Genomic DNA, 26,275 nt, shown 5'->3' on the forward strand with positions numbered 1-26,275 from the left:
ATTTAAATTTTGTATAGTACAGTTATGGTTTGCTGGTTTGAAATGTCGTACAGTACCGTACCAAATTACCAATACCGTACCGAATAATTTGGTAGGGTAACAACATCAGGGCATTTGGTCTAGTGGTATGATTCTCGCTTAGGGTGCGAGAGGTCCCGAGTTCAATTCTCGGAATGCCCCCTTTAAAGAGAATATTGTTTTTCCCCACTTCATTCTCAAATTTTAGCCTTCCCTTTCCAATTGGTTTTTGCATTTGGTCCCCTTTCCTGGGAAGACAAGACTCAATTGTTTGATCAATGAGTTTCTTTTCATTAACAAATCCCTTTGCTTGAAGTCATTAAGTAGAAGCCCATGCCCTTCATTTTGAGAGGAGCAAGACAGTCTTCTTTAGATGGATAAGGCAATTTATGCAAGGTACAAAGTATTGATATTGAGTATCGTCTCGGTCAGGTGATTTTAGGAGACGTATCATCTTGCATCGAGTATTGTATCACTAACACTTTTAAGAAATTAATATTTAGTACTTGGATCCCTCATATTTGGCTTGAAACAAAATTTACATAGCCGGACTATTAAATCTAAATCCCAAATTAAATTTAAAACACCATCTATAAAGAACCCTCATAAGTCACTTCCTTATTATCCATGGAATAGGCAAAAAAAGAAAGAAGATTGCTTATTCCCAGGCTCTTTAGGCTTTTTTGAAAGTAAAGATAAAAGAGGAAAAAACACAAAGAATGAAATAAAATATGATGAGACAATCATTGGTTAATGGCTTTCTCTTTCCTTAAATTCGAATATTTTCATTTCTTTTTCTCGGCTTCTGAAACCATAGCATAGATTTCTATAACCTTACTTGCCATTTATCAGCTAAAGAAGCTACTCTAGTGGGTTTTACATATTGGGGGAGTTGAAACCATTACATATGCATTAGAAAGTTTCTTGGCTAGGAGGTGCTTTTTTCTTCTTCTGAACCATAAATTACCTTAACCACCATCTACATCGATCACTGTGACCAGTGAAAGTTGTAAATTTTAAGACCACCACTGCTGCAAAACCCTGTTCATCTCCAATAGTGGAAGCAGCTCTCCTGGGTGGTGCAAGAAACCCCCTACAAAGAGGACATGTGCGGCGTTGAAAGCCAACCCATCTATCTAAGCAGACCATATGGAACAGATGTTGGCATCTCAGCTCCCTTATCTCTTCCCCTTCCTCAATCCTGCATAAGCATACTGCACATACCACATCTTCCTTGTGTTTGGAATCTGACTGATGACAGCACTTGACATGGGTGATGCCAAGTTCTTCCAAGGAATTCAGATTATCAGAAGGACCAACGGAATCAAGGTGGCTTCCATCGCCTGAAAAACCCAACCCAAAACCCAATTTGGAACAGGTTTTCTGAAGAAAACCCATAGCCCAATTGATTGATTCACGGATGAAAATGGGAAAAACTAGAACGGAAAAACAGAGAAAATGAGAAAAAAGAAGTGGTGAAAGGAAGATTAGAAAGGAAGGCTCAAAGATACCCATAATCCTCTGCATCATCATATATGGGATGAGACGACTATGAATTTGTTGAAATGGTGACTGCTTGTAACTTGTTTATATGCATGAATCCGCAGAGAAGAGGATGGGGAACAGTGCCAGAGAAAGATATCATCAATACTTGTGGTTTTCGAGTCTGAAAGATAATTTGTAAACCCACAACAAACACGTGATAAACAGACAAATTCGTCGCCCTCAAGTGTACGTTTTTTTAAATCGGAGTCTCAAAGGTGGCTTTCTCCTCACACAGATGAGAAAAATTGAAAAGATCTAAAGTGTGGATCATGGACCAGTGGTGGTGGTTGTTTCTCGCAGAATTATTTGTAGCAGACATGAAACACAGCAGAGGCCAAATTGCAGACAGGTTTAGGGGTAAAAGGAGAAGACAAGTATATCCACCGTTGACGCAAAAGAAGGTGAAATCACCATTCTACCATCATGATAAAAAAATCCTACTTCAAAATTACTGTTTTACTTTTGAGTAGAAGTCAAAATTATTATTATTATTTTTTTTGGTTACAATAAACGGGATCAATAACCCAAGAAGAACACTAGAATGACAAGAAATACAATCTGCCATGAGAATCTCCTCCAAAGCTGATCGAAAAACACTCAGGATTAAGTGTCATTTTAGACATCCAATCTGCAGTTTTATTTGCGTGATAACACCTAATACAATCTACACCATCAAACACCAAGTCAATCTCATCTATTAGACTGTCAAATCTATCTCGATTCACACATTCAGAGTCCAAAAATTCATAGCCTTCAAGGAGTCCGATTCCAAATGAAGAGGCATGAAACTCATTTCCTTGACCACACATGGGCCAATCCAAATAGCTATTAACTCCAACTCAAGAACACTCCCAAAGGATACCCATCTAGCAACCCCCATGTTTCTTGTGAAAAGAAGAATAGTGCTTGATCACGCCTCATTAGCATCAATATGAGGTCAACTGAGGATAAGGTGCAAAGGAAAATTTCTCCCAACCTAAATGGTGGTTTTTTAAGAGTGATTTAATCATACAACAATTTTTTTGTGAGATTTGTTTGTTTTTCATTAGTTTTTCAAAATTATTATTAGAGGATATGAATGTCTATTAATCAAGTATTAAAAAAAAGTGTATCAACTGGGAAAAGAAAGTTGCAATAAGATCGTTCTAGTACGAATGAAAATACGTCCACAAATATTCAATAAGCTCACAAATTAAAATGATTGACACAAAAGAGAATAGAAACCACAAACAATTGCATCACAAATACAAGATTTTAAATGTTTTGACGACACCATTTTGTCTTTATGAAATCAGATTTATTTCATTCTAATGGACAATAGATTACAATCATTTTCTTCACATATCTCTCAAATTTTCTATTAAAGAGAAAAAACTAACCCCCTCCCCCAAAAAAAACAAAATTCTTTATCGAAAAAATACTGTGTAGATCTTGAGACATCATCACCCCCAACATATCACATCCAATTGTAAGCAACGAAATAGTCAAGCTCTCATGCACAACCACATACAACCTTAAAATTAAATAAACTTAAACATAAATTTATCCAAATATATATATATATACTCATATAAACGTTAAACGCTTTCCACACTTCCATTTAATAATGATTCTTTGAAAAATAACCCATAAACAAAGGAAAGAATACAAAACATCAGATCACACCCATAATAATTTATAGATCATGAACTAAATAAACATGCTGATATTAATAAAAAAAATTATTTGAACAGACAACCATTCAGTAGTGGTGTGAAGGTCAGAGGGAAAAAGAGCTAGCCAAACAAAAATTACATGGATCACATGTATTTTTCGACATGTAACACATTTTTTATAGGTAAAATATTCTTAACACTTCACTTAAAGGTTCAAAACCTAATCCGCACTACGCAAGAGTGAAGAGATCATGCTTATCATATTTTGGACCATTAGCCATTCCCACATAAAAATTCAAATTAATTCAGCCATGAGCATTAAATGCATATGGCGATCAAGTGAGATTTTGATCCGTCAAATTTATAATCTTGACAGTTAAATTTTAATGGTCGAGATTATAATCTCGTATGGACAGAAGTATTTTGCATGAATAAATGCACGGGACTAAAGCAAGGTCGATAGAAACCTTGTCAATCTAAGTCCACGGCCCAACACATATTTCACCATTAGGGGCTGACACGTCCACCCCATCTACAGTTTTCAACTCCCGGAGGTTCTACTCACTGTTTTGTGAACTGTTAACCACATACATATACATCACTTGGGTTTGGGTGGATATGAGAGTTTTTTTTTTTGGCCAAAAAAGACTCCCATATCCACCCAAACCCAAGTGATGTATATGTATGTGGTTAACAGTTCACAAAACGTGAAACACGAAGCGGATTTGATTGGTCTGATTCAAAGAAACAAATTGACAAACACTCAACTTTCAATGTGAAATTGCTTGGCTTATGCGTATTAACTGTCAAGTCGAAATTTTGGACCGTCAGATCCAAAATCTCGGTCGAAATTGAATCTCGACTGTTGAATTTTAATGGTCGAGAATAAAATTTCGACAAAAATTTTGATTTGATGGCTAGCTTAATGCACAACACCCAATCAAAGTCCCTTGCATTGATAGACACAAAGGACCTAAAGACATTAGACACTATTTCTTTGCAATTCTATGTGTCATCATCAATGTCTTGGAAGCTTCAATATATGATCTAATATCTTTCCTTACTTCCCAGAAGTGTTCTCATCCAAATTCAGGGCGCTCTCATTCAAATTCAGGGCGCGTTTAATAATGTTCTTTAAAAATATTTTTGGCGTTATTCTATTCTTTGGAAGCAGAAGAACGGGTTAGAGACGTTTGATAAAACGATTTGTTCTTCTGTTCTGTAAGAACGGACCGGTCAGAAAAGTGTTTTAAAGAACGCTTTTTGCAAAACATCAAAAAGATGTTTTCACAAAAGAACAGAAACGAAAGTGATAAAATTAGTTCAAATTAAAGCCTTAGAACAAGTTTATCAAACACCAACTTATTTTTCAAAAAAAAAACCCAATATATTCTGTTACTGTTTTAAAAATATTTTCAGAATGGATTATCAAACGCCCATTTTCAAGCAAAGAACGGTCTTTTAGTACAGAAACATTAAAAAAACGTTTTTGCATAAGAACTGGTTTCTCCACGCAAACAGAGGTAGACTCCTCCACGCAACCAAGACAACCTTGTACAAAGAATTAATTGCAAAATGCTGTTAACGCTTCACGTAAAGATTTTAAACCTACTCCGTGCTGCGCGTGAGTGAAGAGATCAAGTTTATCATATTTTAGACCATTAACCAGCCCCACATAAAAATTCAAATTAATTCAGTCATGAGCATTAAATGTACATGACGTTCAACAGAGATTTCGATCCGTGGAATTCGAAATTGGTCGAGATTTCAATTTTGACAATGAAATTTTGATGGTTGAGATTAAAATCTCGTACAAACCGAAGTATTTCCCATGATAGCTGTGCATCAAATGCACGGGACTAAAGCAAAATCCCATAGAAACCTTGTCAATCTAAGTCCACGGCCCAACACATTAGGGACTGACACGTCCACCCCATCTACAGTTTTCAATTCCCGGTGGTGCTGCTCTCTACACTCAACTCCCATGTCCACCCAAACCCAAGTACTGTATATGTATGTTGTCAACAATTCACAAAACGTGAGACACGAAGCGGATTTGATTGGTCTGTTTTCAAGATGCAAATTGACAAACACTTAACTTTCATTGAAATTGCTTAGTTCATGCGCATTTAATGGGCATGACTGTCAAGTCAAAATTTTCGACCGTCAAATTTCAAAATATCAATTGAAATTAAATCTCGACCATTGATTAAAATTTTGATTTAACGGCTGGCTTATTGCGCAGAAACCAAACAAAGTCCCTTAGACACAAAGGACCTACTGACAATAGACACTGTTTCTTTGCAATTCTATGAGTCAGCATCAATTTCTTGGAAGCTTCAATCTATGATCTAAGATCATTCCTTACTTCCCCAGAAGTGTTCTCATCCAAACTCTAAGCTTATAGCTAACAAACAGAGGTAAACTCCTCCACGCAACCAAGACAACGTTATACAAAGAATTAATTGCCTTTTTTTATCATTTACCTAGGGCTCTTTGAAGGCTCAGCTAAGTTGGTCAGCAATTCCTAAGCGAGGCCAGTGAACATTTGAAACAGTCCACTCATGTTGCACGTTGTTAGGTTCATGGAATAAAAATTTTACATTGACATCTGCATTTTAACAACAAAAATGAATCTCACTGAAACTTCTTAAATTTAGACTAGACAGAGAACACATACAAAATCAGCTTCATTAGCAGCCAAAAAGAAAAAGAGTTGCAGTAAAAACAATCATATCAATAATTGGGAAGGCATAGGTACTACTTAAAAGACCATTGATATGCCACGAATTACACTAATAATAGCCAATGGTAAGCATTCAAAACAGGAACTACGCTACTGCAACAGTCATCTCTCAAAGCCATTATATCCAACATTTTATTCACAGTACAGACTAAACAACCTTAGGTCTTGTTTTTTTTAAGGTCTGATGGTTTCAGTGATAATAGCAATATCATTGCCAGTATTTAAAGCCCATAGGCGTTGGCATATAAATGAGATATATCAACTGCCAACACAATGAGAAGGGAGATTATACTAAATCTAATTAGAGAATACTAATTGTAACACTTACCAAATACGTTTGAAATTTAAAAACAGATCAACATAAAGGTTTGGTGAACTAGCGGATGTAATTATACAGTGATCGGAGATCCCTGCAATGAAGACATGCCCACGGATCCAAAGGAGGGTCCAGGCAGTAGGAATGGACCCATTTACTCTGGCATAGATGACAGCTAATGAGAAGATCCTCAGGTTCCCGACAACGACACTCGGAACAAACCATCATTACTGAAGACTGAAAACCATAGAAACCAAAGAAGAATTAGCAACAACAAATAATATACTCAAGAGAATCATAAATACACAAGGTGCACTACAAAGACATTAAGGTCATGTAAGAATGTCAGAGAATCTGCCAACAGAGTCACAGTTTAGATCCAAGGTACACCCCCAGCAAAGATCATGGGAAAATGGGGTGTGGGGTAGAGGACAGAGAAGTACAAGGCGAAGGCATCAATACAAGTTACATGAAAATATCTGAAATGAAAACACTGACTTTGTGGCACAGAAATCTTGGAGGTACCAGGAAGCCACAAGCAATTGGCTGCAATGACTTGACCAGCTTCTCATTGCTAGGGTTAAATACTCATAATATGATCACCTGAACGCCTAAGCAATATTTACAGTACCAGTTTTCTAAGTGCTGATAATAACTAAGCAATTTCTAAGAAATCTCAAAAGTTCAACATCTAATACGAAGACCTGATATTTTGACAAAATGGTATAAAAAATTGCAACTTGCTTATATAAAAGTAGTAAAAGGCAATACCTGGCCTCTGAAACTGGAATTTTCTTGATCAGGAAGAATGAAAATATCTGTAGCAGCTGAAGAATATGGAATGCTCTGTGAATATATTTTTTGGTCAGAAGAGGCAGCACAGTCCACCTTCATAATGCTCTTAAAAATACCCTTGCACAAAGGACAAGTTGCACCCTTTCTACTAGAAGCCTGCAAGGATCACAGTATGACTTACAAGAGCGTCTCCAGACTTGATAAAAAAAATTTAAGAAGAAGAATCACAATTAAACTAGCAAAACGTATGAAAAATTACCAGCCATCAACTTTACCATATCTATCAACAGAGTTTCAGAAGTTGATTACAGCCCAAATAGTAAATGAGGAGAAATGTAACAAAATATACTTTGCTAGTTACTATATCATTGAGCTACATTATCAACCTTAAGTGTCCAAGAGAATTGAACCAGGGTTCGAAGCTAACTTTTTGCATTTTTAAAGAAAACTAAGATGTACTTGTTGCAAAAAGACAGAACTGTAACCAAATTTCTTTTCGGTAGCAAGAACTGTAATCAAATTGTGCTTTGGAAAATCCCTCTAACACACGACCAAGAAGAAAAACTAGTGTCTCAAAAAGGATTGCAACACCACTCCCCACACCCATTTGTAATTAATAATGTAAACTATAAATGAAACTAGTGCAGAAAAGCTTTGGAAAACAATGGAGGTTATTGTTAATGCACTTGTCACCTCTCAAATAATGAATATGCAACAAGTTTATGGTATCTAATATTGAAATTTTTTAAGCAACCAGCTCGGTTAGTATGTAATAAATAACCTCTAATACCTACAACAGAGAAACATAAATGTGTTGTGATCCAATCTTTTTAACTAAACTATACACATACTCGTTTATCAGTGGATCTATTTGTTTAAAGCCAATTTATAGTTTAAATTTTTTAATTTTAAGTTGGAAGAACATGTTTTGGCAATGAACCTACAAACCATTCCTTTGTGTAAAAGTTCCATGTTATGCACAACAAAATCAGAAACATAAAAGGTTCTTCATAAATAAATATTCACATGTATATATATTTTCCCCCTTATGACCATTGCAAGCGCCCACAGTGGTGGGAACCTCATGTACTGGGTATGCCCTTATTATATATATTTTCCACATATGTATGTTCGTATGTTCAGAAAATTATCATTTCATATTTACTCCATTACAGAAAAAAAAATTGAATTTATTCCTTTCATTGACCTACGCTTGCAAATAAAGAATACCCATAATACAAAAGGGATCCAGGAATTAGTACAGGCATGAAAGCAAGAAAGTTGTACAAAACTAAGACTTTCCATTGGTGACATCTTCATAAGCATAAACTGTGTATTCTACTTTCCTGTAAAAAAAATTTGATAACCAGAAAATAAATAAATAAAAAATGGTCCTACCATAGTGTGTCTAAATCAGGAAAAAAGAAGAAATCTCTGTTCAATTTTGCTCATCATTACATTTCAATCTCTTTCTTTAACCTAATTTTTTTGTGACAATAAATTCACAAAATTTGTTTGTGAAGAATCAAGGTGACAATTGCTCAAGTGATTGGTGGTTGTTATGTTCAAATAGCCAAGGGTTGTTTGTAGTATTCCTAGAATAATGACACTATAGGGAAGATGAACATCAGGTAAAGTGTCTTCTGCAGTTTTTGAATCTACAGGTAAAGTACAGAGAATGATACCATCTCATTATATTTCTCTATTTGAAAATGAAGGATGTAACAAATTTAACCAAGAAAATGGACTTGCACCACCAAGAACACGTACCATATGATCTGCCCAGCCTTGAATGCATGAATAACAGAACCGATGTCCACATGGTAAAACACCTCTTGTTGAACTAAAATCTGTCCAACATATAACACATGATAGTTCTGTTGAAGTTGGCAAGTCAGCTAATTCTCTCAGATCACCAGGAAGCCCCAAGGCTCCACCAACCTGCTCCTCAAAATCACAAAAATCATTCTCCACGGTCCTTTCATGGGTAGGAATCACGCCTTCAACAAGTAAATTATCAGAAGGGTGTTGGCTGTTTAATTCTAAAACATCTTCAATTCCTTCCAACCCTTCATCATTATTTTCGTGGGAGTAACGAAACCCACTTCCTTGGATTGCCACTTGGTCATTCTCATTCCTTAAATCACTTGAATCATCAGATGCAACATTGATTGCCACTTGATTAATGTCATGCCTCATAGTATTTATATGATCGGATGCAGCATCAGTATTGATTTGCTGACAACTGGCTTCAGTAGAAAAAGGCTCTTGTTCACACTTGAATAAGGAAGAGTCCAATATGTCTCCCACGGAATCCTTTTTCACAAGTCGTCGACCCTTACTAGTGGGACCAGCAGAACTAGTGCCAGCAGCAGCACTGTGAACGTTTCTTTTCCCGCTCCCATAAGGCATAGTGGAAGGGGAAGCAGATTCTTCATTCTGTTTATTAAATAAGATTCTTCAGTGAAAATCTTAACTTTGCATCAAGTAATGAGAAGGGGGGAAATGAATAGAAAAAATAATAATAATAATAAATAAATAAATAAAATTAAACTTGGTTATGAGCAAACAATATCTCAGAGGCCACAAGATAGGTTATGTTGATGTAAGGGAGTATATGACGTATGTTGTGTGGTGAGAGAATGTTGAGTAGTAAAGCATCATCATATAGATAAACTCCATGTAGCAGAGGTGAGGACGTTGAGATGAATGAGTGGCAAACTAAGGATAAAGTAAATAAGAACTGGTTTGGCAGTAACTCATACACATGATAAGCTATAAGAAAGTCATTTGAGGTGGCTTGGCCATTTTCAATGGAGATCTTTGAATAGTCCAGTATAGAGGAATGATTTAATCCAAACTAAAGGAACTTAAAGAATAGTCCAGTACAGAGGAATGATTTAATCCTGACTAAAGGAACTTAAAGAGCTAGGAGTAGACCCAAAATAACCTTAGCAGAAATGTGAAAAGGCATCCATGGTCCAGGCCTTGAATCAAGTATGGCCTTGAAGAGAGCCCATTGGAGGGTTAGGACCCATGTAGCCAACCCCATTTGGCTGGGTTGTTGTAATATTTTAAAAGCTACAGGCTTACTTTGCATTTAAAAGCAGAAGAGGGTGAGGGGAGGATTCTCAATGGCTTCAACAATGAATCATATGCATCAGCGACAGTATAACACTCTAGAAAAACAGAATCAATAAAATGGAGCAGGGAACAAGTGACTGAATAGGTAAAATCGCCCATACAGTCCTTTGTGTATATTAAGCCTCCTAGTACAATTAGTACCAAGGATTCCTAACCCAAGTACAAATCCTACAAGTTGAAAAGAAATTATACCAAACATGAAGCAGCTAGCAATGCAAAGAGGTAATGTTGAATTTCAACAGTATCATACTATCATAAGAGCCACTAAAAATAAGTGCAGCTGAGTGTGGAACCTGAACTCTAACAACTCCAGGAGCAAGTAGATCAAGAGAACACTTGTTGGCTTTCAAACTGTATTCCTGCTTCAGAGTTTTATGTGTTTTCCTTCTCTTGCTTTTACAAGAACCCTTATTTGCCACCATGCTATGAGGAAATGTATTCTGCAATAAGAAGACAAACATCATTGGTACATTGGATGACTTCATTATACAATTACCAAGGCATAGCATCACCAATTTCAGACACTTGATAAAGGTACAACCTACTGCCTCTATCACACCAATGGCCAAACAAGCAGCTGAATTTCCTTTTTGTAGAACCATCCAGTACATTAATTAAGTACCTAACAAAATTCACCATTACCTCCTTTAACAAATGAGAATCATTCCAGGCAACTTCCACAACATCCGTACAATCCACATCAGGCGGTCGTTGCACAGAAGCATTGTGTATATTGGACTGATCACACAGGGCTTTACCATTCTTTCCAGTTGAGGAACTGTTTCTCTTTCCAAGTGGCACATCCCATAATAGAGGTCCTACTTCCGCCCCACTGCATAGTGAAAACACCATAAAAATGAGCAGCAACATGTAGCAGCCATAACAACTTATCGAGTATGAAAAAGTAGAATGTAGATGAATTTTTCATGAGTAAACCTCTGCTATTAATAGTATACTAAATATTGCACTGAATCAAGTATAGTCAAGACACATAGAATGGATAACAGCAATAATAACTTCTTATTTTTTATAACTCACAGATATGGAACATAATGAGTGGAGCAGACTTTGTGAATAACAAGCATTTGTCTTACTAAATATCCAAGTCAGTACTCAATGTCAGTCACATGGCAGACTTTCCAAGACAAAGCCTCGATTGATGTTTATACGATTCAACTTTGGGCTATACCATAACTTTCTTCTGCACTGAATCTTCTAATAATTAAACAACATAATTTTACAAATCAACAGGCAGTATATAGTTCCTAGATATCTCGAATTATTGGGAACTATATCAAAAACTAAATAGATGCCAAATAAGTTGGTATGAGGGGGAAAATAAAATAAAACATGAACCTACTTATTAAACGAAGCACCCAAAAATACCAGCTAAACAAACTGATTTTCACTTCAAAACAACCAACATAGCCACAAGGATCAGTACCTCTGCAGGATATAAGGATTCTCTGGAAGGCGTTTTCCTTCCTTGGCACAATCCTCAAACCAACGATGGCTAACTATTGTAGTTCCAAGACTCTTAGCCAGTTCATATTTCCTCCCTTCAAATTTCCGGCATACCTTAACGACCATAAGGAACAAACAATCCAAAGGCAATTAGTAAATCAGACATCGTACAAATAAAATGAGTTGAGAGCTCCAACTACAACTCACCAAGTGCGTTGTTGATCTCGTCATTGTCCCCACATAGTTCGCACCTGTTTGGTTTATAAGCTTGATGAGTTTAAACCGCTCCATGCCATGGTAACCACTAACGGAAGCAACAACAGATTCCATCCCTACAACAGCAGAATCTCCACAATAGCACATTACACTTCCATTTCAAAAAGAAATCGAAATAACTCTTAGCAACTGAATGAACATAATGAATCGAGCTTCAAATCTATGAAACTACAAAATTAAGACCAAACTAAACACGAAATATAATATGATCAGTGAAATCTTCAAGCTAGAAAGTAATTTGAGACAAAGCGATGAAGAGGAAACCCTATAAATCTATTCATTCTCGATGAAGGTAAAAACAATAGGGATAAAAAGGCGATGACTTGCAAAACTAAATTCATTAATCAGCGAGATACAGATTAAGAAGAAGAAATTTGAGAGTTTACCATCAGACGCGGTGCTTCGAAGCCCAAATCTGTCCACAAACAGGTGGTCTTCCGTCAGGAACTCGAAAGGTTTTGCCGGGAATATTGCTATTTGAATTTTTCAAAAATGTTTCACCCCTAAAAAAAATAAAAATCAAATGGATCTGATTTAAATAAACCTACCACTATATCATTAAATATAGGGGGCCCACACGGGGACAAGGTGATCGCCGCCACGCCTTCTCTCGTTCTCTAATGTGCCCACACGAGCCACGCTCCCTTAAAATGCTTCCCCTTCTTATATAGAGGACAAGGTTTAAAACATCACACGATGCCATATGATACTAGTCGATACATATTCATATTTGATCCAATCGAAATGATACATTTCAATTCGTCTCTAAATTGAATTATATTAAAATACATTAGTTAGAACGATACAATACTCGATCCGAGGATGATACGTTTTTTAAAATTACATGATCGATAGGATACTGGATACCGATACTTTAAAGCTTTGATAGAGATAGTGTGAAGAAAATATACATATGTGAAACAATTTGAGGAAATAATGCACAATTCATATCATATTGGTATTTACTTTTACCAAGAGTTTTTTTTTTTTCAACTAGACAAAAATCAACTTAAAATAGGTCTTGCCAAATTCCACATGGTGAAATACTTAAGGGCCTATTTGGTTACTTGAGTCTGAGATTTCAAATTTATGGAGTCATAGTTTATAAATTAACTGTTTGGTTAATCTGAATCATTGGAATGAAATTTGTAAATTCATCCTACAAAATGTCTATTAAATTATGGTTCAAATGCTTATCTTAGAACGTTTTGAAACTAATCTAGGTCATTCTGACCTTGTTTTTATCTCCTTATGGCTAAAATCTTATACCAAGTCTTATTAAAGTTCAAGATAAGTTCAAGTTATTAGGCTCAAAGTTGCACTTTCAATGACAAGATTCCTTCCATTGGCTGTTAACACCGTTAGTCACTTTACCGTAAGTGTATTCAAATTAATAAAATTGAGATATCAAAATATCTTTCAAGTTATTTAATACATTGTGTTATTTTAATATATATATATATATATATATATATATATTAATCATATAATTTATGTTTAATGATCAATTCTCTTTTTAAAACCATACATTAATATAATATATTATATAACTTGAGGGACATTTTAGTCCTTTTAAGTTTAAAATTTGAATATATTTAACGGAAGTTAACGGTATTAGTTTGCTTGGGACTCACACATACTTCGTATCAGAAATAGAGTCGATAACCTTAAAGGGATTATGTGAAAATCACTTCTTTAAATAGAAATAAAATTACATGTTATTTTTGTTCTATGCATTTTAAGCATAAAGAACGACTAGATTAACGTGATGACTGATAAGTCTTTTAGAAAAGTAAAGATATATAAAATAAAAGAAGAATTGCGACAGCGCCAGGGGCGCCCAAAGCCAGGCACAAGGGCGCCCAAAGCTGGCAACGCGCGGGCAAGCCAAGGCCCGGGTCTGGCAAGTTGTCCATTGTCCTTGGCTCGCAACAATTAATGCTTTATCCTATATATATTTTGTACTAATGCTTTTTTAATACTGGAAATGAAATGCCATCCGCAATGGTCGAACCCAAGACCTCTCCACTGAGAAACATGGATCTTTACCACTCAACCAACCCTGCACTGGCACACACATAATATATTACATTAAAGGGACCCAACATTAATTTATGATCCACTAAAAGGGCTCACACACAAAAAACCTCTAAGCTTTATTAGTTTACCCGAAAAAATGAAAAGAAAAAAACCTTTATTATATTATATGATTAAACAAAAGCCCAAACCTTTGCAACCCTCACAAATTTCACAGATCCAAGTACGTAGGAAACACTGAGATTTGTTTTCTATTATATATTTTTTTTTCTTTTTCCTTTTTTGTGTACATTGTCAAGATGGGAAAAGAATTATTGGATGATCCCAATTTGCTTTCAATCTATTTGTTATGAAATCTAAAGATAATAGTTTTATGGTAAGGTCGCTCATGAGAATAAAATATGTAGAGACTTTCTTCAAGAGATGCAATGAGCCAAGCAGCAACATGGAAATGCAACGTCTAATTCCAATTGAAACATAGATCAGATCAGACCAATTGATCCAAGTAAAAACACATTACTGCTGGGGGAGAAACAAAGTTTGTTTTAAATGCTGATAGCAATTTCCCTAAAATCTTCCAATTTGTTAGATGATACATTCCAAAGTGAGTGTTAAATTTGCTCGTCTCTCCATGTAACATTATCACCTGATATATATTAATCATCAAAACATTTTTAAAATATTTGTACAGGGATGACTGTACAATAATCTTAGTCTGGAGAGAAATGCTAGTAATACAATTTTGAAGAGAAGTTGATATCTTCTGGCCTAAATTTTAATAACAATATAATTAATCATTTTTAAATATTTGGTAATAACCTCTGGTAGTCTTCTCTCTGGGAGATGGATTTCAACATCACTCTTGTTCACAATCAAACATCATGAATCTAATACACCAAAACAAAGATATCATCCACTGGTTACCAATCAAGAACTTTGGCAAAGGATATAACAAAGGTTGATCATCAAGAAATAAGCAAAACTATGTAGTAGAACATATACGATGATGAAGTAACACAGAGAAAAGGTTCATCAAGTAACCATCAAGAGTAGCAGCACTAATCGTGCACATAGAAGACTAAAAAGGAGAAGCTACAGGGTGTTCAGATGTGCAGGAAGAACCACTCTTAAACAGAAGTACTTCATATATTAGCGGAACCTCATGGATATGAATAAAAATCCTCATATCAGCACAAGAAACCTGAGTTTTGAAAATTTACAACTAGGGTTTTATGAAAGATAAGGCATCACTAGTTGCTATAAAACGAGAAGACAGCACTAACTAAGACTCACAAAACAATGTCGTAGGAAAAGCAATAACTGATCACTCCTGCTCAGGTACAATGTAACAGAACTAGAACTAGAACCAGGAGAAAACCAGCCCTACACAAGAAAGAGAAGACGCAGAAGATACGAGAAGAGGGACATGAAGTAGCCTAGTACACAATTTGTTTTAAATCCCATCATGAGACTAGGTGATTTATTTATAATCTCAGGCTTAGGATCCATAGTTACTACTTGATAGATAAAACAATACCACATACAGAAACATTATCAACTATTGTGAATTGCTACCACTGCTAGTCTGCTATAATCTGATATTGATAGATTCCATGTTTATCAGCAAATATCAACGAAATGTATCAGAACAACATCATTAGAAGAAAATCTATGCTAGTATAAGAATTTCACCAAGAGTGTAGGTGACAAAAACAATTTGTCCACTACAAGAAGAAATAAAATGTACAAATTGCAAATAAAGACAACTTCCTCAGTATATGTCAAACACATTACCTACACGAGAACCTATTGGTTATAAGTTAAAGGACAATTAGCAGAAGAAACAGAAACCCAGCTTAATGTGAACTTGTAAGCTTAGAAACATATAGACTTCACTCCTCTCTTGAAGCAGGATCGATTCCAGTTGAAGGGCTGTCCGCAAAGTATTCTTGATGCTTCATATTCACACCATACTGCATGTAAATTCAGAAAATCAGCAATATAAGGTTAAAAGGTGAAAAGGTGTGCGGAGAAGTAAACTAAATTATGCCAATAGATTCACCAAAAAGAATATAATAAACAAGCAAATAAACAAACACCATGGAATAAGTTTTCATTTGAGCAAGGGAAAAGGGGCATTGGAGAAAGCACAAGCCTCTGTTCCAAAGTAGGGTGTCTAAGATCAGACGATCTGTAGTCTAGGAGATGGGAAAAAGTTTTATTACAACTATAATCATAAAGTTACAGAGGAGAATGAAGACCTATTGGATTATAAAAAAATAAAAATAAAAACAAACAAAGAAATGCATTCTCAGTATTGGTATTGTAGTCACCAGCATTGGGGTGATGAACAACAATGAAAGTGCAGAAGTAATTTATCATGGGACTCTTAAGGAACTCAACTAGCTTATACCTCACGAAGTGCTTTGGATAAGTCCTCCATTGTCAAAATCAGACGTTTATCCTGTTCCCAGAGAACGTTAGCCGCTTAACCCCCAAAAAGAAAAAATAAAGAAAGAAAGAAAGAAAGGAACTTCTTTCATTTTAAAAGTCAGTGATTCAATACACCTTCTGCTGCTTATCTCTCTTATCCTTGACTACCGCTGCCTGTCTTGCTTTGCAGTGCCTGTCTCAGAAGACATCAAGAGTAAGCAAACTGATGCATGACCAAAGACATTTATTAAGATAAGAAGAAGAAGTTGATCTCAAAAGCTAAAGTTATACACAGCTTTTTTGTTAACCCCTTTAACCATATTGCTTAAAGCAGACGTACCAGATAAGTGTAACTGAGAAGTGAGAACAAAATTTCTATACTTCCAGATGGCAAAAGAAACAAATTCAGACAGACAAGAGATAGAGAAAAAGACAGGGACATACTGGAGAGCATCAGTTGCAACCTCTGAGACAAACTTTTGTGTAGCAACAGCTACCAGCCTTATTCTGTCAAAGAAAAATGCACATATCTGAATAAGCAACAATATGATGAATTCATAGATAAGTAAACATCATAAGAAGAAAGAAAAATGCAATAGTTTCAACAGCCAGGTAACAAGAAACAAGATACAAATAACAAAATTTTGTTTCAAGCCTCATGTCACAGTTGAACATAATTCAATCTCTACAGCTATTATATTTTATGGAATCCCTGATCTTGGTATATTTAAAATCATCTCATATTAAAACAAAATATCACTTTGAAGTTTCATAAAAATACTACCAACATGATGCAGATCAATGGAGGTTGAAGGGAAATCACTACATTCTGCTAGTTCCTGGGGCCCCATAACAGGCTACGACCACCACCAACTCTGGTTGAACTTAAAAAAAAAATTGTGGAGCCCATAGCCTACTTGCTTGCTAGAGTTTCTATTTTTCTTTTCTGGTGTGGAGTGTTTTTTTCTATTTTATTTATTTATCTATCTCTTCTTTTTTTTTTTTTTTTTTGGGGGGGGGGGGGGGGGGGAGGTATTTCATTGACTTGTGTGGCAGCTATCTTCTAGAATATATAAAGCCAAAGATATTGGAAGACATTCTAGAGGAAATGAAGGTCATCTACTGCCTTGTTCATTTATCATCTAATTTCCTGTGCTTAGTCATTACAGTGTTAGAAAATGTTTAGTTTCTATTTTGAATTGTAATAAGTTTCTATTCCATAATTTCTCTCGATTTTCTAATTTTGTATCTGTAACCTATATTGTTTATTTGGTCTACAATAACCTGATGTTGTCCGGTCCACAGTAACCTGTACTGCTCATTTATCATCAGAAATTTTATTTAAGACCTCAGTTTGGAGCTTTATATCTGCCCTTTGTTTGAATAGAATACCACTGGCTACATGTCTTCCTGGAGAAGGGCTCTTGATGTAGCCATCAGCATGTTAGATGCTGTACTTTTGTCTTTCATTGAGAAGAGGACTACTGGCATTCTCTATGAATTGTTTTGATACAGTTGTTTTTGATTGTTGCTGATATGATATTGTGGATTGTGTTTACTACTGGCAACAACTGTTGGTTGGATTTGTACGATGCCCCCCCCCCCGGTGCTCCTCCTTTCCTAATGTTGCTGCCAATCTGTGTACTTGGGTTGGCATTGCTACCCAAAACTCACGAGTTCTCGGTTGGATCACCCGGGATATTTTGCATTTTTATAAAGGCCAGACAAGATGGCACTCAAAGCCCTAGATTATCCCAACTCAACCAAGATCTCAGATATCTCGGTCACAAAACAGATATCTCAATCAAATCTCTTTTACCTTGGTCATATCTTGGACATATCTTGGTCAAATCTCAGTAAGATTTAAATGCTATCTTGGCATATCTCGGAATTTCATTGCAATTGTATGCTCCTGACTCAAATCTGGTTTTTATTTCAAGAAGAGAAAAATACTCTCAACTGGCTTTTTTGAGGGAGCAACTCAGGCATCAAGATCAAGACCTTCTATGCTCTATACACAACAGCTATTCAAGACTGGTGCTGCTTTTAATATCTATTCTTATTCTTATTGGTCCAAGCTGGAGCATTCTTTAGTACAAGCATAGACTCCAGCTTGAGAAAGAGCTTCAACCTGCAAGTTTGTGTCTATCCTGCACCAGTGGGACTTATTTTTCAACCCTAATAATAATTGGGGAAATTCCTTAGACCTACAAGATCTTTATATATAAAAAAGGATAAGCATACTTTAAAAACATTTTACATCAATAGATTTAGGTTCCGAAAAGAATTACTTAATCCCCAAATTGATGACAACTCTACCAGCCCGACAAGAAAATATAAAATTACCATTCCAATTTACTTTTTCCATAATTTAAGCCTCAAGGTAGACCTATAATTGATAATCCCTGAATCATGGATACCTGGAACTTATTAATGTCTCCACACTGTTCTTTTCTTAACAGTGTAAAACCTTTATGCCCCCAATAGTGTACCATTTCTCAACAGTGTACAGCTCATACAGCTCAGCAGTGTATCTCTCAATAAGCTATCACTCAACAATGTACAGTTCAGGGTCTCACTGAAGCTACAACTTTCAAAAGTCTCCAAACTCAAGCAAGGAGACTCTTGAAATTACACTTCACCCCAATTGGTAGTTCAAAAACAACAACAAGAATAACAAGCCTTATCCCAACCAAATGGGTTCAGTTACATGATTCCTTGCCTTCCAATCAGCTTTATTTGAGATCATAATGGATACAAGGCCTGGGGCATACAACTTCAAACTCAAGCAAGGAGACTCTTGAAATTACACTTCATCCCAATTGTTAGCTCAAAAACAAGAAGAAGAAGAAGAAGAATAACAAGTCTTATCCCAACCAAATGGTTTAGTTACATGATTCCTTGCCTTCCAATCAGCTTATTTGAGGTCATAATGGATACAAGGCCTGGGGCATGCATATCTTTTCTTGCCACTTCTCCTAAGGTTATTTCAGATATGCTCTAGCTCTTTAATTCCTTTATTCTAAGATTAGCTCACTCCTGGGCACAGGTGTACTTAAAGACCTCCACTAAACATGGTCGTGCCACCTCAATTGACTTTCTCATAGCTTATCATTTATCAAAGCTACTCCAAATCTAGCTCTAATATGATTGTTTCTTACTTTAACCTTCCTAATTTGCCACTCATCCATTTCAATATCCTCATTTCCGCTACTCTTGGTTGAAGATGAAAATGGTAAAGTGGATTGAAGAAAAATATATGGTTTAACAACATAATTAGTAGTCTTAGCTAAAAGCCAGTCCTCCCCTTCGGCTTGGCTTCAAAAGAAAAAGGATGCATGGAAGCATGTTAAATGCAAGATTTCTTGAGACACATATGTGGCTAACTGTGCCTTGAAAGATGAGTTTGTTTTTGGTGGAACCTTCAAAGATGGTTAATAGCACGAAATGAACCCCAAAAGCTTAATATTTGGGTAGTTTTGGTTATTTGAATCTATTGTTGTTGGAGGGAAAATTAATCATTAATTTGGACATTAGGTAAATCTTTTCAAAAGCTAGATCTAAGGATTTAAAACATTTTTTAAATATACATATCTGGTAATTAAATCCTCCAGTGTTTGCTACTGTTCCCAAGCCCAGCTAATGGAGGAATTGGTCCGTCAGGCAGCACCCAGCACTGAAAAACCGTAGTCAAACCCTTTTTCACATTTTTTTTAATTCATCTAGTAATTATTTTCTTAATCTCGTGGATCTAAGAAACTTCTCCTTAAAAGAATCAACAAATGCAACGCCCAAGCCGAGTACATGAACACCTCTACAACATTCATTGAGCAGACACAATTGTGCTTTGAAATAAATAATTATTGTTTGCCAACACTTTGATTTTGGAGTTTCAATAATTTCCTGACGCATACACAACGTGGCCATGTTTACACAACAACTCTAGTTCCCCTAACACTGTATCCTAAATTAAAACAAGAACAGCGCATTACAAAAGGTCGGTGTGTGACTCCAGTAATTTAACCTTAACCGTCAATTGCATCCCAATTAATCGGGTTGGCAACAACATTTAAATAAATGTCCGAGCAGCTCAACAATCACCTACGAGCCAAGCAAGAAATCCAGAATTCGAGAATCTAATCTTCGACGAATACACAAAAGAAGCGAAAGAAAAAAAAAAGGGCATATAACCGAAACGTCCCAAAATTAAGAAAACGAAAATGCTGAAAAGGGCAAAAGTACCTACAGTCGCACGTCGGGGCACTGGAAACCACTCTTGGCGACGTAATGCTCCACTAGTTCGTCTGGAATCTGCAAGGAAACCGAAGAAGAATAAGATAACCTCTCAGACTGGAATGAATCAATGAATTCAATTTGAACAAATACGTGAAAGAAAAGACAACTTCAAGAACAGAAACTGAAAATAAAGCAAGAAGAAAGAGAGAGAGACAGTGGGAGTGTAATCCATGAGAGAAGCGAGGAAGTCGGACAAAGCAGAGTCATCGTCATGTCTGCCTTCACCTGAAGAGGTGTTTTGATTCATCCTCGTTTACACACAAACACGAACAAGGACTCTCTCTCTGTCTCTCTCTCTCTCTCTCTCTCTCTCTCTCGCTCGCTCGCTCGCTCTTTTCCAATAGAGAGCGATGAGGGCCTCCCTTCGATATTCTTACTCGGTTCCGTTCTTTATTTCTCCATGTGTGAATATAAGAATCCGTTTGGCAACGTTTCCATTCTTGGATTGCTTGTGCAAAATTATTTTTTAACAATTTTTTCTACCCAAAAAATAATTTTCACATCATAAACAATAATAGTAAGTAATGTCCCAAAAATGGTATCGGCTAAACAAGAACATGAGCATTTACAAGCCTCCATTGAAAGTGGTCGTATCACCTTAATCGACTTTTTGATAGGTAATCATTTATTGAAGTCACCAACTCTATTATAAACATTTATTATCATGAAATAAAATATAAGTAAATAAATTCTATTCAAGAAAAAAAATTATTATTAGTGATTTTTAAAACAATATTATTTTGTTAAACAATTAAAGATTGCCCAGCTAATAATGAAAAGGCCATGGCTTTGCCTCTCTCTAATGGTATATGTAATCACCTCTTCCCTGTTTAAAGATAATGTTCCAAAAAAAGTACTAATAAGAGAAACATATTTGAGAAAAATGATCAAATTAGAGACATAATGAAAATTTCAGCACTACCACCTAAATTATCCTTAAAATTAATGTTACCCATGAGTTTATCTAATTTGTAAGTTAGATTCTCGTCTATGGGAAAAATATATCAATGACACTCCTATCGTTAAGTCACAGTTAATTATTAGTGTAAGCAAATTAAACTTTAAAAAAAAAACAATAATATTCTTGGATGAAAAGCCCCAAACTCAACTTGTCTTTGTCTTCCTTTACTATCTATAAATACTCTTCTTCCATCAATTTACATGATTTCTATTCTCCCATAAGTATATATTTTTTTATTTTCCTTTCTTTCTCCATCTTCTTATCTTAAGATGTGGGGAAATAGTCGAAAAAAAAAAAAAAAAAAAAAAACTATGTCTAACAATGTCAATAATAGGAGGTTTATCTGATGTATTGAGTAATTCAAGAGATGACATTAATTTTAGGGGATAAATCAAAGAGATGAGACTGAAAACTTCCCTATAATTATGATCATAGTATTTGTCTTATTATATTCATCAGGGATGAAAGTAAAGCCTAGGCTTGCCCAAGTTCCTCATGAATACGTACAAGAACTAGAGTTATGTTGAGATATCATGGCCTTGTGAATGGGTTGATATCGGGAATTAAAATTTAAAAGCCAAGCTGAGGTTTGAAGGAGTGAACCAACCCAATCTTTTCTTCTTCTCCCATGAAGAGTTCTACTAGAAATTCAGATTTCATCATCAACGTATGAAATGGACAGCACTACACCATGGGTACACTTCACCCCATAGTTTTTACTTTGAATTGCTGTAAAATGAATCTTCTCCTTTCTCTTTTATAGATGATACCAGAATGGTGGTTGAAAACTTTCTGGGTTTGAAAACCATGCATGTTCTTATTGGACCTTCTAGTCAAGAAGGCCCTTTCAACCCAAGAGTTTGGTCACGCTCTTCTCAGTAGTTGCTTGAACTGTGCTCGGCTTCCTTTCCTGCTTGTGATGAATAAATGACTTTCTTACGAGGAAAAAAAAGTAAAATTTAAAGTGCCAACCATTATAATGTTCTGTATTATCACTATCCAAGGTTGGACATGAGATTTTAAACCCCAAAAACAGAATAATAATAAGGTTGGGCATGGTGCAAGTAGCAACTCAATAGATTTTTTGAGATGTAAATTTTTTTCCCCCATTTGTAACAGATAAATATTTTTTATTAGAGTTAATGATTTAATCAACCGATCAGTCTGTTTTTCTTTTTTTTTTTGGGCAACCAATCAGTGGGGATAATCTACTTTAGAAGGTCCACACCTGCTCTCATTTGTTCAACTAACGAAATAATGGCACAAGAAAGGAGAAAAAAGGGAGGGGGGAGGTTCATGCATAGAGGATTGCTACCACCAACTTTATTCAGTAAGGAGATGTTTGAAATAGAACAGAACAGTAAATTTTCAGGCAGTAAACTTTACAAAGAACAAATGAGGAAAGAAAATGACCAAAGATTACCCACCAAGATGAGGAGGGATTGAAGCATCTGAAGATATTTCAAACATTTGGCCAACCATAAAAACGGTGACCTGAAAACAATTGTGGTCCTCTCCTTGACAAGAGACAATCTTGCTTCCATAAAGTCCCTGAGAATCAATCCTTGCTTTATCTACTGTGAATCTCATAGCCAACATAGATGGTATAGCTAAGATCTACAACAACATATCTTACCTTTACACTAGGAAGAAAACTAGGGAGAACCATTTCAGGAAACAGATGGTCAACAAAAATTACACTACAGATGAATGCACCAAGATACATGTGCCAATTACATATAAAAAAGTAGATATCAGACCCAGAATTTAATGGGCAAAGAATGATTCTCTACAAATCCAAAGACAGCCTTCACTAATTTATGGCTGGGTTTTGGAGTTTCAAATACAAAAAATGGAAAATAAATAAATAAATAAATGTATCCCATTAGTTACACCCACCCAAACATTATGCACATTTTTTTTCTTCTTTTTGTGGGACACACTCTTTAACAGTTTAGAACCACCCGCATGGCTTTCTGTTGAGCCTGTGTTAAACTCTGCAGTTCCAAAAGAAAAGCCAATCGTAAAATCTGTAAGTAAATAAGAAAATATTCCAACAAAGATTAAATTAATTAATTAAAGGCAAATGAGGGGAAGCCTTCCCAAGAAAAGGCTTTAGATCATGTCGGGATAGGGTCAACCTGGCAAAGCTGATCAAACAATGTTCTGTCACTTTTAGAAAAATTCACAAAGAAATCAATAATGTAATTCGCCAGGTTAATCTGCAATCAAGATGATAAAGATATAATGAGAGCAAAGAATTTATGCTAGGGAGATTCATTTTAAATGAGAATCTTAAGATTAAGCAGAAACCTCATTAAGCGGGTCAACCCCACTCAGTAAATCATCTTCATTATTTTCATCCTGGTCCTAAAGAACAGGAAGGAAAAGAAAAGAAAAGACAAACATTCAATTAGTGATCCATAAACTATAAAATGGGAAAATGAGAAGCATAATAAGTTGAAGTATACCTCGTTAAATACTTTTGCCATTGCATCTAGATGTTCAGCTGAAGGTCTGCTATAGGATGATGTGTTAGTTGAATATAGGAAATGCTGGTTATCATATATTTCCTTGTCCTGAATTTCTTCCCAGTCACTATCCTGCCACAATTCACAGTTAAAGAATTAAACTCCACACCGGATCTGTAAGCTTAATATGAAGATGGCCACAGCACAATGCTAACCTCATCCTTGTCAGCCGAAACTTGCTCTTGAATCTCAATTAGTGCATCTGCTAATAATGCCAGGATCTATAATAAGAATAACAAAATACCAACTGTGAGAATAGCTAGCCAGTACACAAACAAATCCATTGAACCCCACATCACAGTTTGATTGCATGCATTGCTTAATCTCTGAAATACTAACAAAAAGCAGGAGCTCAATTGATAACAGAAGCAAAGACAGCTGCAAAACCATGTTCCAGCTTCTAAAAGTCAAAGAAAGAATATGCTAATTCAAAAAGAGTCGAACAGGGTCCAAAATCTGTCCAGATTTACAACCCCCTGGTTAGCTATACTCATGGTAAAAAATTCGAGGGGTGAAAATGGGAACTTAGGTGGAAACTTGGGAAATTTCGAGGAAATCGAGGAATTTTCCGTACAAGTTTCGACATCAAGTTTCAACAGGTTTTAGAGAGTATTTTGGGGTGGGATCCTGTATTTAAGCTAATTAGAGTATAAAGAATGCATTTGTTGTATTTTGCTAAAAAAATCAATGTAGATATGTCATTCAATGTACATAACATCAATGTAGAGTTGTCCAAAAGTACATTATAAACTTAACTACTTAAGCACATAACATTCAATATATAATTTCTAACTTCAAAATAGTTGACAATAAAAGGAAAATACAACTTAGTGTTAAGAGGAGTGCCAAGAGTGGATTCATCCTATGAACTGAGTAGTACTATGCCTGTAACATCCTCTCCTCCAACCAACGAACATAGACATCCCATGACATTTTATGCCTATGGTTGTCAAGTTAATCGACAACTGTAACTTTATGAGTCTGGTCATCAATATGCTTAAAAGAAGTAGATAACCAACCTGAGGGAATACGCACTTTGGATAGAGAAGTCCTGATGGAGGGGGTATTTGTCGTGGGTATTTGGGGAAACATGAAATAAACAAAAAAAATTGAAAATTTGGGAAGCTACAAAATTTACAGGAAAAAAGTCCCAAGTTTCCACAAAATTTCCTAGGTTTCCACGAAATTTCCCAAGTTTTCACGAAATTTCCTAGTTTTCCACGAAATTTGGGAATTTTTTTTCCTCATGAACTAGCTGGTCCAACTGGGAACCAAGTTTCGATAGGTTTCGAGGTTTCGACAAGTTTCGACGAAATTTCGACAGTTTCGATAGAAACTGAGGACTTTTTTTCGGTCCTCATGAGTTTCGTTTCGCATTTTCCAAAATGGGAAATTTCGGGGGAATTTCCGGAGGTTGGGTGGAATTTTGTTCTTCGGTTTTTCTGTTTAAAAAAAAAAAAAAAAAAACAAACCTCAAAGAAATCCTTGAGTACAACTATAAGATTTGTTACTGAACTACCATATCTTAATGCAATATTTTGAGACCTTCATTCAATCACATATGTGAAAGATGTTCTATTATCAAAAATAGCACATGCTCAGCTTGGCAATGTTTCAACTGCCTTTTCTGGTGATTGCTGAATGCAGGCTTGTCCTGCTTTGTTTAGGAGCCTCTTCCCCCTCTTTTAGGCCTATCTAAAGAGGGTTCCAATCGGTTGCCTCTTTACTGTTTACCACTTTTTTTCTTCCTCTTTTCTTTTATTATTATTATTATTATTATTATTATTATTTTTTTTTTTTGGGGGGGGGGGGGGTAAGCTATACAAGCACAAACACACACACACACACACACACAATATCTTCTGAAAATTAGAGCAAGTTTTTTAAACAAAATTCAGCATCTTGGAGTCTGTTGTTGAATTAGCAAAAGTGATTAAGCCATTCAAAATGTACCTTTGCAGGAAGTGGCATCACAGTCCATTGATCTGGAGCTTCTTTAGCTTTTGAGCGAGTTGTTATTCCTGCAGTATTCTACATTCCAAGGATTGTCAGTGGCTA

The 26,275-nt window shown here is 35.7% G+C and overlaps 4 protein-coding genes and 1 non-coding gene across 7 annotated transcripts in view; 1 reads left to right on the plus strand and 4 right to left on the minus strand.

Moving 5' to 3' along the window:
* The first annotated feature begins 108 nt into the window (after window positions 1-108).
* TRNAP-AGG (transfer RNA proline (anticodon AGG)) lies at window positions 109-180 on the plus strand. Its single transcript has one exon. It is a non-coding gene; the product is annotated as a tRNA-Pro (tRNA).
* An 801-nt stretch (window positions 181-981) lies between these two features.
* LOC149025667 (E3 ubiquitin-protein ligase RHA2B-like) lies at window positions 982-1,416 on the minus strand. Its single transcript, XM_089143593.1, has one exon. It carries the CDS (start codon window positions 1,414-1,416, stop codon window positions 982-984), a length of 435 nt encoding a protein of 144 aa, XP_088999719.1.
* Window positions 1,417-5,607: 4,191 nt separating this feature from the next.
* On the minus strand, window positions 5,608-12,448 carry LOC149025668 (zinc finger (C3HC4-type RING finger) family protein / BRCT domain-containing protein). 2 transcript variants are annotated; one of them, XM_089145861.1, is made up of 8 exons: window positions 12,346-12,448; window positions 11,891-12,015; window positions 11,664-11,797; window positions 10,862-11,051; window positions 10,519-10,659; window positions 8,846-9,514; window positions 7,052-7,231; window positions 5,608-6,517 (listed from the first exon to the last, which is right to left on the minus strand). In XM_089145861.1, the coding sequence occupies exons 2-8, from the start codon at window positions 12,011-12,013 to the stop codon at window positions 6,341-6,343; spliced, it is 1,614 nt and encodes a 537-aa protein (XP_089001987.1). In that variant the 5' UTR covers window positions 12,014-12,015; window positions 12,346-12,448; the 3' UTR covers window positions 5,608-6,340. The 2 variants fall into 2 exon arrangements, with proteins under 2 accessions (XP_089001987.1, XP_089001986.1); XM_089145860.1 differs by having other exon boundaries at window positions 10,513-10,659.
* Window positions 12,449-15,742: 3,294 nt separating this feature from the next.
* Window positions 15,743-21,093, minus strand: TAFII15 (TBP-associated factor II 15). Its single transcript, XM_089145862.1, has 6 exons — window positions 20,880-21,093; window positions 20,676-20,740; window positions 16,874-16,936; window positions 16,565-16,622; window positions 16,410-16,460; window positions 15,743-15,969 (listed from the first exon to the last, which is right to left on the minus strand). Exons 1-6 carry the CDS (start codon window positions 20,970-20,972, stop codon window positions 15,889-15,891), a joined length of 411 nt encoding a protein of 136 aa, XP_089001988.1. The 5' UTR covers window positions 20,973-21,093; the 3' UTR covers window positions 15,743-15,888.
* A 1,659-nt stretch (window positions 21,094-22,752) lies between these two features.
* The window catches only part of LOC149025670 (ARM repeat superfamily protein), a 47,312-nt gene continuing 43,789 nt past the window's right edge, over window positions 22,753-26,275 (minus strand). For both annotated transcript variants that reach the window (XM_089145864.1, XM_089145865.1), the window contains 6 exons: window positions 26,171-26,248; window positions 24,373-24,438; window positions 24,158-24,289; window positions 24,000-24,056; window positions 23,828-23,908; window positions 22,753-23,683 (listed from right to left, as the gene is read on the minus strand). In XM_089145864.1, the coding sequence (XP_089001990.1) occupies window positions 23,633-23,683; window positions 23,828-23,908; window positions 24,000-24,056; window positions 24,158-24,289; window positions 24,373-24,438; window positions 26,171-26,248 (465 nt within the window). In that variant the 3' untranslated portion in view covers window positions 22,753-23,632. The remainder of the gene's footprint in view (window positions 23,684-23,827; window positions 23,909-23,999; window positions 24,057-24,157; window positions 24,290-24,372; window positions 24,439-26,170; window positions 26,249-26,275) is intronic.

Source organism: Hakea prostrata, chromosome 2, assembly GCF_041222555.1.
Source record: "Hakea prostrata isolate BN-2017 chromosome 2, UWA_Hpros_2, whole genome shotgun sequence".
Classification (NCBI taxonomy): Eukaryota; Viridiplantae; Streptophyta; class Magnoliopsida; order Proteales; family Proteaceae; genus Hakea; species Hakea prostrata.

Bases quoted from the DNA above. Each gene is read 5' to 3' on its own strand.
- LOC149025667 (XM_089143593.1), bottom strand. From the start codon at position 1,416: ATGGGTTTTCTTCAGAAAACCTGTTCCAAATTGGGTTTTGGGTTGGGT.
- LOC149025668 (XM_089145860.1), bottom strand. From the start codon at position 12,013: ATGGAATCTGTTGTTGCTTCCGTTAGTGGTTACCATGGCATGGAGCGG. The intron at 11,798-11,890 runs GTGAGTTGTAGT...ATGGTCGTTAAG, and splicing joins CGAGATCAACAACGCACTTG to GTATGCCGGAAATTTGAAGG. The intron at 9,515-10,512 runs GTTCCACACTCA...TTTAATAAACAG, and splicing joins CTGGAGTTGTTAGAGTTCAG to AATGAAGAATCTGCTTCCCC.
- TAFII15 (XM_089145862.1), bottom strand. From the start codon at position 20,972: ATGAATCAAAACACCTCTTCAGGTGAAGGCAGACATGACGATGACTCT. The intron at 20,741-20,879 runs GTCTCTCTCTCT...GTTTCCTTGCAG, and splicing joins TCATGGATTACACTCCCACT to ATTCCAGACGAACTAGTGGA. The intron at 16,937-20,675 runs GTAGGTACTTTT...TTTCTTTGACAG, and splicing joins CAGTGCCCCGACGTGCGACT to AATAAGGCTGGTAGCTGTTG.